The 12,850-nt window shown below is 51.5% G+C and overlaps 1 protein-coding gene across 1 annotated transcript in view; it reads left to right on the top strand.

The window, feature by feature from the left end:
- The first annotated feature begins 3,584 nt into the window (after positions 1-3,584).
- Positions 3,585-12,850, top strand: part of Mxi1 (MAX interactor 1, dimerization protein) — a 64,177-nt gene continuing 54,911 nt past the window's right edge. The window contains exon 1 of the mRNA XM_027407027.2: positions 3,585-4,047. Within this exon, the coding sequence (XP_027262828.1) occupies positions 3,774-4,047 (274 nt within the window). The 5' untranslated portion in view covers positions 3,585-3,773. The remainder of the gene's footprint in view (positions 4,048-12,850) is intronic.

The following is a 12,850-nucleotide window of genomic DNA, read 5'->3' as shown; positions in this document are numbered from 1 at the left end:
CAAAGGGCCTGAATGGTTCCTCCTGGGAAGCAAAGCTAATCGGGAATGGAGCTGAGCTTGCAACCCCGAATTCTGGATGCCTGTCCTGTGATATAACCCCTGAAATACCACTCTTTCTGCAGGGGCCAAACTTTATTAGAGAATCTGTTAATTGGGGGGTAGCAGGGGGATGAGAGTGAGAGAGAGCAAGGCGATGCTAATATGATTTAACACTTGATGGGCTCTGAAAAAAAAATAAGGAAGGGGCTTCAGGCTTTAGCTTGGCACATTCATTGTTCCACACACATGCCACCAAAAAGAATATATGCAACTAAACTTTATGCAAGACTCTGGGGGCACAATTGCAGAAAGACTTTGTGAAACAAAGAGGCATTTCTCCTGCCTCCACTGTGTCTCTTGTGTGGCATTGCCTGCTGCTAAGAACTCACATAATAACAAAAAACAATGCCCTCCGACGGGGGAAAACCTGATTTGGCACCAGCAGTGGTGTTTTCCATGGGAATGACGTTGGGGGCTGTGGCTGACTGTGGGAATAGTGCAAATCAGCACTTTTTTGTAGATTTTCTTCAAGCCATTGTTTATTTTGGCTTTGGTCAGATCCCTAGCCCAGCTTGAAGATTCCCACTGGGTTTTCTAAAGCCCACGGACCTGTAAGAGATGGAATAGGAATAAATAATTACAAAACACCCTTCCCCGCCCCCAGCACTCATGTGTGGGGTGTGTCTGTCGCAGTGGGTGTATACTTACACACATGTGGTTTGCAGTACCATATATATGCAACCCGTTCCACCACCAAGGAATTAAAGAGAAACTCTGGATTAGCTGGTTCATTGTCTCACCGTCATCTTTCATCTGGGGCAAAGAAGACCAGAGCTGTCTTTAAAAAGTAACAGATTTTGCAAAATGGCATTGAATAAAACTTGTTCGAAATTGCACCTGTACAAGGCTCTCCTAAAGTTCCTAGATGCTGGTGGCCGTTTAGACGTGGACAGTTCAGAATCAGAAGATTCTTTGAGAAGCCAGAGTTAGTGATTGAGCTGGTGATGGAATATGAACAGTTAGCTCACAAGGGTACAGAATTCAACCATGCAAAATCTGTCAGGAGATGAAATTCTCATAAAGAATACATGGACAAGTGCTCTATTATGATACAAAAGGTGAATGCATTTATTTCTAAATGCCAGATACTGCCTGTTCCTGACATAGAAGCAGGTTGGTGCATATTTAAGTCTTTATTTTTTAAAGTGTGTGTATGTGTGTGTGTATGTATATTTTAAATTTATTTCATTTTATGTGTGTGTGAATGTGTACATGAATGTATATGTGCACCACATGTTGCAGATACCCGAGGAAGCCATGTTGGATCGCTTGGCACTGGAGTACCAAGGAATTGCCAGATGCCAGATGAGGGTGCTGGGAACTGAACTTGGGTAGCTGCTGAGCTCTCTCTCCAGCCCCTGGCCTATATTTCAAAAATTCATTCACTAAATTTTTTCTGTATATGCTTGGGTGTTTTGCCCGCATGCATGTCTGTGTACCACATGCATGCCTGGTGTCTGCAGAGGCCAGAAGAGGATCCCCTGGAACGTAAGTTACAGATGGTTGTGAGCCACCATGTGGGTGCTGAGAATCAAACCTGGGCCTTCTGAAAGAGCAACTAGTGCTCTTAACTGCTGAACTACCTCTTCCTGATTTATTTATTTATTTGTTTATTTATTTATTTATTTATTTATTTTTGAGACAGGGTTTCTCTGTGTAGCTTTGGAGGCTGTCCTGGAACTCACTCTGTAGACCAGGCTGGCCTCAAACTCACAGAGATCCACCTTTGTCTTTGCCTCCCAAGTGCTGGGATTAAAGGCATGCGCCACCACCACCCAGCTATTTATTTATTTTTAATATGTGTATCTGTTCCTGGGGTTGAAACCCAGGGCTTTGTGCAAAACTAGGTAGTTAAGTTGCTTTAACACTGAGTTATATCTACAGCCCAGTTTATAACATTTTTTAGAGTACACAAAGACCTTCTTGCAGGCTGTGTGTGAGGGATGTATATACAGCCTCTGTAAAGTTAAAGAATTTTTTACAAAAAAAATCTTTATTTACAAAGTTACCATTTTCAGTCTTTGTGACAAATGTATACGGAAGTGTTTGGGACAGGTGATGACAAGACACAACTCCAGGGGGCAGCATTCTCTGTGTGGGTGACTCCCTTTAGAGAACAAGACCAGGTCCTCTTAGGAGGTGAAAGTCTTTGGATGGATTTGTTTTGAGATGTTTTCCAGTGAAGTGCAGAAAAGTCTTGTTTACCTGACTTAGATTCAAGTTACATCAGCAAAGGGGACCTAGGATCCAGCTGAAAAGGGTCTCACAAAGGGGCCCCCTTGTAGCCCAGCGTGAGAACACTTGCCCAGCATGCACAGGGCTTTGATCTTAAGCTACAAAACAAAACAAAACAAACTTCTTAATGTGACCTAGGATGTGCCAGGTGTAGTTTTAACTTAGTCCACCCAAGCATCTTATCGCAGGTTGCAGGGATGTGGAAATTTGGCCCAAGATGGCTTAGAGGATTTGCCCAGTCTGCATGTAACAAACCTAGAACTCTACTGCTTCTTTACCCGGCTCCAGAATACTCCTCAGCTCTCCCGGTGTCTCCCACACACCTGTCAGGCCTGGCGGCTCACACAGCCTTGAAACGGGGTAGGGATAAGGGTACAGGGGTGTGGGAGTGGAGGTGTGTCCGGCTGCTCTGAGGTGGTTCCCAGCCGACCACTTCTGTCTTCGGGCCACTCTGTCACATAAAAGGGAGCCAGCTGTGGAGATACCCTGCTGTGAGCTTTGCACAGCTGGACGGAGGAGTGTGGCGAGGCGCTCACGTCTCCTCCCCCTTCCTGGAAAATAACTTTGCATTTGAAGGGGTTGCAAAGGAGTGGGTAATCTGTAACCGGGAAAGGGCAGATTTCATCGGGCTGTGCGAAGGTATACACAGGTGTGCGAGCGTGTGTGGGTGCGCGCGCGTGTGTGTGTGTGCGCGCGCGCGGGCGCGCGTTCGTGTGTGACATGTTTGTGTTGGGAGGAGTTTCTAGTTACAGGTGCTGTTTCGATTCTCCCACTCAGAACTGGGCTTTTATTGTTTGATTTTGAAACAAAGTGTTAATATTCAGCTCAGGCTAGCCTTGATCTTCCTGTCTCAACCTATCGAGAATTGAGCTTTTATTTAATAATGGTAATTTTTTTAAAAAAAAGCCCTAGCAGCTGTCCTTTACTGGGGACCTCCGATGTGCCAAGCATTGTGCCGAATTATTTTCCTGTGAAGAAAATTGTTTTTGTGCGGGTGCACCCAGAGACACCCGTGTTTTTTTTTTTTTTTCTCCATCCGTGTTAAAAGTGCGGTGCTCTCCACGCTGCTAGGATTTGGGGAGAGGCCGGGCAGGGTGCTGGGCTCGGCAGGGGGCGGGCCCTGCCTCCCTAGACGCCTCTATTTATTTTGACCGGTCAGATGGCGACAGACTCGCGCTAGGACCCAGGCGGCACAGCGCCTCCGTCTGTCCTGTAGGTTCATTCAATCTCCCATACACACAGACCCACACGGCGAGAGCGACACACACTCACACACACAACTGCACGCAGCGAGGCTCGCCTTTGAGTCAGGCCCGCTCCCTGCCTGCCCAGGCGCTTCCTCGCCTCGGCTCCAGCAGGCCGGCTCTCCCCGGGGGCCCGCAGCTCGGCCGGCCGAGCCGCCCCGGACCAGGACCAGCTCGCCGGACCCCCGCGCCTCCATGGGCAAACGCGGGCGGCCGCGCAAGGAGCCGCGCTGCGAGGGCTCGGGGCTGGTCCCCGTCGCGCCCCCGGCCATGCCCCCGGCCGCGGCCGCGCCCCAGCCCCCGGCGCAGCCCGAGGAGCCGGCGGGGGCCAAGCCCCGGTGCCCCTTCTCGGACATTTTCAACACGAGCGAGAACTCGATGGAGAAGCACATCAACACTTTTCTGCAGAACGTGCAGATTCTGCTCGAGGCAGCCAGCTACCTGGAGCAGATCGAGAAAGAAAACAAAAGTAAGTTTGGGGGCCCCCGGCTGCTCGCCGGAGCCCAGCTCTTTCTTTCTCGCCCCCCCCCCGGGCGACCCCTGTCGCCTGCTCGGCTCGCCCCCCCCAACACACACGCGCACACACACACGCGCGCGCGCGCACACACACACACACACACACACACACACACACACACACACTCACACACGAACCCTCGGCAGTAAAGCCGATGACACCGGAGAAAGGACACGCACGCACGCACAAAGCTGCTAAAGATGTAACAAAGACAGCGAGGGGGAGAGGGGGCCTGCCGGCCGGTGCCTGGGTCTGCGGGTCTCGAGCAGGCCCGGAGGACGGCCTGGCCGAGGAGTGGGGAGTGTTGTTGTTTGCTGACAACTGAGCTGCCAGGCTGCGAGCTTGTCTCTCAGAGGTCGCCTTTCTTCCCTTTTTTTTTTTTTTTTTTCCTTTTTCTTTCCGGAGCCTTCTCGTGCAGACAAGTGTGTGTGTGGTTTTTTTTGTTGTTGTTATTGTTGTTGTTTTTTTCGCTCGTTTCCAGGGTTGGGTGGGATTAGCAGCTGAAAGTTGGAAACGGTAAGCAGAGCTCGGGGCTTCCAGAAAGAAAACACAGACACACATCACAACAATAACAACCACCACCACCACACAGCTCTCCGCGCCGTGGGCCCTGGCTCCGGCTCTTCCTCCTGCCTACTCCCGTTTTTCCTTCCTTCCCGCAGCAGGACTGGGCTCTGGCCGTCGTGTCTAGGGACACAGTTCCCCTGTGCCTCTTTGGCCCTGGGATGCCACGGCCTCTGGTCCCCTCAGAGACACAGGCCGGTGGAACCCGGCAGCGCCGGCGGCTCTGCCTGGACCTGCGGTCCAGAGCGCGCTGGGTGTGGGGGAGACTTGGCGAGGGGGATGTGCCTAAAAGCAAACTTTAGGATGCCACAGAAACAATAGTTGGGGAAGGAGGTGTAGGCTGTTGTGTGCGTTTTCTTTATTTTCTGAGAGACGCACAGGGCGAGCAAGGCAAACGCCTTATTGGGTACCGTGCCCCCCCCCCCAGGTGGAGACCGATGCTCGGAACCCCACCCGGGCCCGGGCTTCCTTTCTGTATTTGTTTCATTTTTGTCCCTGCCAGTCGGGGCCCCAGCTCTCGCCAGGCATTCGACTTAGCACCCTAAGGGGGGCACGCGTGTGCTGTGCTGCGTCTCCAGCACCGTCCTCAGAATAATAGCTGTGAGAAGGAAGACCGGGCCGAGGGGGGGAAAGACTCACAGAGAGGAGAAAACCGAGATGTGTAATCTGCCAGAACAAGTAGGAAGATCAATGAAAAAGCGAGAGAGCTGATTGCAACGTGTCAGATCTTGCAAGACCCCACCACCACCACCACCACAACCACCATCAAAACACAAAAACACCTTCGCCAAATACACCGGGGCCTTTAAGGTTAAAGCAACCGAGTGCTGGCAGCGCAAACGTGGGGACTGGGTACGACCAAAACCAGGATCTGTGTCGGGAGGTCGGTGGTGCGATCTTTTCTTTCTCTTGTCGCCTCTTTGCTCCGAGTGCCTGCCTGGTTTGCGAGAGGCACATCGCAGGCAGGCTGTGTAGCCGAGTCGCTGAGCGATTATTCATTGGGGTGTGTGTGTCGGGGGGGGGGGTTGCATTCGTCTGGAGAATAGTTTCTGAAAAGCCCTGGCTAGTGGGGAGCTGGGTGAAGAGGTGGTTTTGTTTGGTGTGTTTGCTTTTGTTGCAGGGGGAGGGGCGAGATTTCTTTAGTCGTCCCCCTCCCGGATCCCCTTCCTCTGGAGTCTGTCCCGTGGCGCCGACTCCAGCTGGGGGAGTGCCCCCAAAGAGGGCACCTTGGCAATGCTCAGCGAACCTCGTCGTTCCCCCCCTCCCCGAGCGCAATGAGATCTATCAGGGGGTGGCCAGAGATTCCCCAGCGTCTCGTGCCCCCCCATTTCATACCCGCAAACAATCGGAGACCTACCCCCCCCTGCGCGCCCTGGCCGCCTCCACCCCCTTGTTTACCCCGTGTCGGGGCTCCGGCGTGGCCACCAGTCACGTAAGCAGAGAGCCGGGCGCGCCCGGCTGGGCTGCCCCGCGCGGGGCGGGCCCGTGGTGGCCGAGCCAGGGCTCCAGAGGCTGGCACAGTGGAGGGGCTTCCTCCCCGCCCCTCTCCCGGGGTGTCCGCTCTGCGAGCCCAGCGGCCCTGGAGAGGGTCTTCAGAGCCTCTGCACTCCAGTCAAAGTCAACTTCGTGTGCGTAATCAGGCCCTCGGCCCGCAGGCAGCCCCCCTCCTCCGGCCGGCTCCCCGCGGGAGTATTTTTAGCACTCTCGCGTCTTTTCGCCGCTGCTGTTTGGCTCGAAATGACGTGATGCCAACAGCCCCCAGATTTCCCCGAGAGCGTGGGGCGCTGCGCCGTGCCTGGCTCGGCCGCAGGGATTGGGCTCCAGGCCCTCGCTCCCTTCCGCGACAGCTCTCGTAGGCGGGGGTGGGTGACCCTCCCGCAAACTCGCGGGGACCACCCGTGGGACCCCCAGGCCCTTGCCACAGGAACGGCCCACTCTGCCCACTCGCCTCCTCCTCCGCCTCCCCCGCGCGGCCAGGGTCCCCCCAGCACGGCCACCGCCGGGCCCTGCATCTGCCTCGCTTTATTGGGGGCGCTTCTTGGCGCAGCCGGCGCTCGCCGTTGTTTTCTGCTCGCTGCACACAATGCCCGCGCGTCACGGCGGTCCGCGTGTGCACAGCAATAACGCGAGTCGGGGGGCGGGTCGTGCGTGCGCCGGGCTCGGGCACTGCGGGTCGCTCCGCGCGCGCGGGGCTTGTTTTGCTCCCGAGCTCCGCTTTCCGAAACGCTTACATCATTCGGTTGTTGGGGGGGTGGGGGGGGAGGAGAATCTGGGCGTTCCGATAGGATTCCAGCATTTCCCTGGCCCCTGGGCTTTTAGAGGAAGTACAGACCCTCCCCACCTGTGCTTTGCAGTTATTATGATGGGGGTGGCTGCCCAGATTTTGTTTGTTGTGAGTCCTCTTTTTCTTTTTTCTTTTTCTTTCTCTTTTTTTTTTTTAGGTCACTACTGCAAAGGGCATGGCTGGCGGGTTCAGGTGCACAACCTCCCCGCCTTCATTTCAGCGAGTTCCCCTGTAATCACTTGATCTCAGTTTCTCCGCCTCCTCCTCCTCCCCCTCCCAGCACTAGACACATGGTTTCCACATGGAGACAAACTTCTTTCCTCCGACTGGACTTGACCTAGCTGCTTCGCCCAGCCAATCGGCGGCGTTCTCTTCTCGTGACGTCACGCGTTGCTGAGGCCGGAGGCTGCGGGGCGGGGCCAGGACGTGAGCCAGGAAATCACTAGGTGCTGTAGTGCAGCCAGCTGGTCCAGTCTTTTCTTGAAGGGACTCTTTTCTCAGAGATTAGCCGGCCCTTTTGACTCCATTTCGGGCTCCCTGAGCTCTTCTTGAGATGCGCCGATAGCGTCTGATTACGCATTCGCACGTTTGGTTTTCAGTGTTTGCAAAGTCCTCCTTTGGCTTATTTTCCACTGTAGCCAGAACTACTTTTTATTGCCTTTTTGAGGTTTCCGCACTGGGAGTGTTCACCAAGTTTTGGCAGCAGTGATGAATTATTTCCATTCGATGGGGTGATTTTCTTGAGGGAGGAGTTCAGAGAGTTACTTAGCGTTGACCATGCACTATGTTCAAGGGAAGCGGTTCCCTAGCAGGTACCGTCTCCTGAAATGTCACTTGCTATGAATCTGAATCTCAAAAGCTTCCAGAAATATATTTCATGTAGGCAGTGACCCTATTATCACAGACACAGAAAGAGCCTGTGGCATCATCACTTACACACCTGTGGGATCCCTTGGAAGGGTAGCGACTACTTACAAAAAGGTTTATCTCTACTTACAAAATAATTGTTATCTGAATAAAAACTGAAAGTTGGGGCTGGAGAGTTGGCTCAGCAGTTGAGTGCGGACTGCTCTTGCAGAGGACCTAAGTTGTGTCCTCTGTACCCATGTTGGGCATCTCACGGCCCAACTGTGTGTAACTCCAGTTCCAACTCCAAAGAGATCCAACACCTCTGGCCTTCATGGGCTTTTCCACAGACGTACACATACATATGCATACAAATCCTAAAAACAAGAAAACACCTGTAAGCCAGAGAAAGGTTATGGTGGTAGCTAAGGCCTGGAGGAGAAAGAATGACAGCTTCCAGTATCTGGGGCAAGTGCTTCGGAGTGCATGAGACAGGGGAGTGTGGCTAGATGAGAACACAAGCCTAGTGTGCTCTCTGGCATGGACTGCTTGGGTTTGAGGTCGGGTGTGTTCCTAGGGGCATGGACAGGCCCTGAAGCAGCTTCCTTCTATTGGTGTAGGAAGCTTCTGCTGGAAGTTGCTGCTGTGTGGTGTTATTTGGCCCCACCCTGCCTTCCTGACTTAATCTCCTTTGCCTGGCCATGAAACCTCAACTCCTGTCCAGCAGGTCCACCAGCAATCAGGCTTTACAGTCATGCCCCTGTGCTGGACTCAGTGAGTGACAACCTTACTCTACTCCCTAGGGTTTCTGTGCCCTGCCCTTCTCTCCTGACTTAGGCTGATTCCTGCCTCCTCCTGGAAGCCTGTGGGCTGTTCCAGCTCACTGGGTGTTAATTCTCAAGTCATATTAGTTGAGAGTCTGAAATGCTGTGCACTCAGAAAGAGCAGAGGTCCAAATTCCTACTCTGTTGTTTGGACACGAGTTACTTAGACTCTCGGAGGCTGCATTTCGTAAGTAGGGCATTCGAACATAATGATACCAGGCTCCTTACATCATCGAAGAGCAACTGAATCACCGGTTCTAAGCATTTCAAGCACTCCAGGTACAGTGCATGCTCACTAAATAGTAGCTTATGGGGCTGGAGAGATGGCTCAGCAGTTATAAGGGCTCGTTGCTCTTGCAGAGGATCTGAGTTCTGTTTCTAGCACACATCACAGCTGCCTTGACTCCAGCTCCTGGGGATACAAAGCCCTCTTTTGGCCTCCTTGGGCACCTACCTGAACTTGGTACACACACACACACACACACACACACACACACACACACACACACCATTTTTAATAACTTACCTGAGCTTGACAATCTTCTATTTGTTTCTTGTGTGTTAGCTTTATCTTTGCAGGGAGAATAACAGCACCTTATACAGTATGAATGTAGTATGTGCATACATTCAGTTGGATATTGGATGTGTGTGTGTGTGTGTGTGTTTGTTTCTTTCATGTATGCACTGTACAGGCCAGAGGTATTTTTTGAGACAGTCCCTTAATGAACTTGGAGCTCACCTATTGTCTAGAATGGCTGTCCAGTGAACTCCTGGTATTTGCCTGTCTGCCTGCCCCCAGCACTGGGGTCACCGATACCTGGCTTGTACATGGGTGTTGGGGATCCAAACTCAGGTTCTCATGCTTGAGTGGCAAATGCTTTACTCACTGAGCCACCTCCCAAGCCCATTTATTAAGGTCTTACAGGATCAGACTGGCTACAGTATTTCCCTATATGTCATCTGTACGGTAGGCACTTGGTGTAGATTTCATGATGGGTTGCATTTGCCATTTCTTGGCTATGGCATATGATCAGATTTGGAGGTCAGAGGCGAGACCAAACCTGGGAAATTCTGAGTCCTGATTGTTTGCAGGCAGTAAGTCCAGGACCTGCAAGGAGATGATGGGTCAGGCCTGGACAGCTGAAGCTAGGTTCTGTCAACAGCAGTATTCGAAGGACGAATAAGTCCTTGCTTAGAAAGTAGGGGACCAGAGTGACTTGTGCTAAAATGGAGGGCACTGATGTTCAAACCAGTCCTATCTCTGCAGAGGACGCATCTTGGATGGATCCATTGATTCCATAATAAGCACCGAGTGTCTACTCTGTGAGATAGCCTTTCTTCCCTGCAACACTGTGGGCTGTTGATTCACAGTGGGGTAAAGCGGTAGGGGGTTTGTTTTCAGAAGAGTTGTGTGAAGATCACTGCTAAACCAGGCCCCCTTTCCTCCACACTTTAGACTGTGTTCTGGGATTTGATGTAGGTTTAAACTGTGGTGGATGCCAGAGGTAGTCTGTTGAGATACCATTATGGCTTTCTGAACTCCACAACTTCCAAGTACTGGGTACCCTGTGAAGGGACCCAGGAGATGAAGACCGGACTGTAGGAAGTTAGAGAAGTTGAATGGAGCTGTTGCTGCTATGAAGGGTTTCGGGAGGAGTGAAGTAGTAATGGCTCAAACATCTCAGGCTTTAGCGCAAACATTCGCTCACTGGCACACCCAGGTATGGGGTCGTCCTTTGGAGATGGCTGAGCCAAAGTCTAGAGGTGAAACAGGGAAATAGAGGGTGCCAGCCAGCACACAGCAGCTGTGGCAGCTAATCGCATTGCATATGTGCTGACTACCATTTATGGGGTACTGAAAGTGGCTAGCATGAGACTAGCCTGCTCTTATCTTTTCCAGTCCACAACCACCTTACCTACAGCACGCACACTTTTATTACCTCTACTTTGCAGTGGGGGTTGAGGGACTGAGGAGCAGGGATGCTGGGTAACTTCCCCAAAGGTCATGTGGCTAGTAGGTGACAGAGCTGAACGTGCCATCCAGGCCTCCAGCTCCGGATCCCATATACCTTGCCCATATACACGTGTACTCGTTTTACAGCCAAGGAATGAAGTCCAGACAGGTGACATGACTTGCCTAAGGTCGCCCAACAACACAAAGTGGAGCTGGCATCTGGAATAGCCTGTTGGTTTTCCAAAGTCTTCCTGTACACACCTTGTTTAGAAAAGAGAGACTTGAAGCTGAGGAGCCAATCAGAGAGGGTTTTTGTTTTTTGTTTTTTTCTTCCTCCAATTCTTAGTTATTTAACTATCCTGGCCTTACCTCAAGTTCAGGGCTCCTAGGAAACACTACCCCCTCCTGCTGCCTGTCCCAAGTCTGTCCTCTGGGCATATTAGAGGACTTAGGGCTGTTGCTATGGTACTGAGGCCGACTGCAGGTTCATCAAATGCTAAATCTTTTGCCCCCCCCCAAAAAAATTAAAAATTAAAAAAGGGGGGAGGAGCAGCCCCTAAAGAAGCAAATTGGCCACAAAGATTAAGATTTGCATCAGTCATTGTGGCTTTTTTTGTTTTGTTTTAGACCCCACTCCCTATTCCTACCACCACCACTTTCTATAAATACAGTTGGATAAATATTGATTTAAACTGGGTTTCTGGACGAGAAACACATGCTTGTCTTGGCTTGGTCTTCACTTAGATTCCTCCCAGCGCTGCGGGCCTGACCCACCTAGCCCCACATAGCCCTGGCTTCCAAGTGACCCGTTTTTTTTTGGGGGGGTGAGTTGTGGTTTTGTGGCCTTTCAGTTTCTTTTTCTTTAAGGGAGACTGAGTAAGAAATGAGACATTCTGTGGAGCGAGAACGAAGCAAGTAGGTTTCAGGGGGCAGGAATCCCACTCTTTCTTCTCCTCCATTTTCCAGAGGTTTTGTGTTTAAAGGAGGCAGGTGGTAAAAGAGCCTCTTGGTCACCCCAGCAGCCACAGAACACTCAAAACAAGGAGGCAGAGGCCCAGAGAGGGACAGCGATTGCCCACAGTGACGCAGCAGAGGCAGAGCGAAACTTTCTGTGCCATGATCTTGTCTGTGTGATAGGAGAATGGGTCATAGATAGAGCCCCAAACAACTTTTGTTTTACAGGTCAGGCGCTTGTAAAACCAGCACTTCTCAGGCCTGGCTTGCTGAGCCCAGGGCGTGTCTGGTTATTGCAAAGGTCATTGCAACATTCTCAGTAGTCTTTCAAAATGAAGCTAATTTGACTTTGCTGTACTAAGAAAAATATTTTCCCTCGGAGATGGAGGGTGGGGAAGGAGACAAGAGGGTGGTGACAGTGATGGCCATCTTCCCGAGGGGAATGGGGGGGGTGGGGGGAGAGAAAGAAGTGAGGAAGAGAGAAGAGAGACATGGCTCAGACCACCGGGGGCACCTGCCACTGCCATCCTGAGTGACAGGCTGCCTTTGCTTCCTCATCATGGCAGGATGCTGAGATGGGCCCCTCATTTGTGAAATATTTTGAAAGTTCAGGTGACTCTTTCTTTAAGTAACCAGTCTCCAGGAAACACATACAAACAGAATCTCTTCCCAAATACTTCAGGCCAGAAGAAATTGCCTCTTAAAGGGTTTCATTTTATTTGTACTCACTCTGTAGGCCAGGCTGGCCTCGATCTCACAGATCTACCTGCCTCTCCCTCCAGAGTGCTGGGATTAAAGGATGGTGCCACCACTGCTTCAAGGCTTTTGGAATAAGACACTGAGTTACACGGTGGACCAGGCATCTCCCTAAATCAGTTATGTGCATTAGTTCATTTGCTTGTTAAACTGTTACTTGGTGCTAGGTTATCAGTGCAGTTGTTACCTTCACGTAGTATGTGCTCTACTTCTGATAAGCATGTACCACCATGTCTGGTGTAATGGGTGCTGGGGTTCAAACACAGGCTTCGTGCATGGTAGACAAGCACTCCACCAACTGAGCCACATATCTGTTCAGAAATCCAGCTGTCTCAGAGTGAATCCCAGCAGTGGGTACAGTATCTGATTTGATAGTTGTGCATTTGGTCCTATTCCCCTTTATGGACAGAATAAAAACTCATCCTGAGTTTCTAAAGGTGTCTCAGCCAGGTGTGGTGGCATACAACTTTTATCCCAGCATTTGGGAGGCAGAAGCAATCGGATCTCTGAGTTTGAGGGTAGCCTGGTTTACAGAGAGAGTTCCAGGACAGCCAGGGCTGTTACACAGAGAAA

The sequence above is a fragment of the Cricetulus griseus genome, chromosome 3 (genome assembly GCF_003668045.3).
Source record: "Cricetulus griseus strain 17A/GY chromosome 3, alternate assembly CriGri-PICRH-1.0, whole genome shotgun sequence".
Taxonomy (NCBI): Eukaryota; Metazoa; Chordata; class Mammalia; order Rodentia; family Cricetidae; genus Cricetulus; species Cricetulus griseus.
Note: the sequence above shows the minus strand (reverse complement) of the source record. Positions and strands in the feature narration are given on the sequence as shown.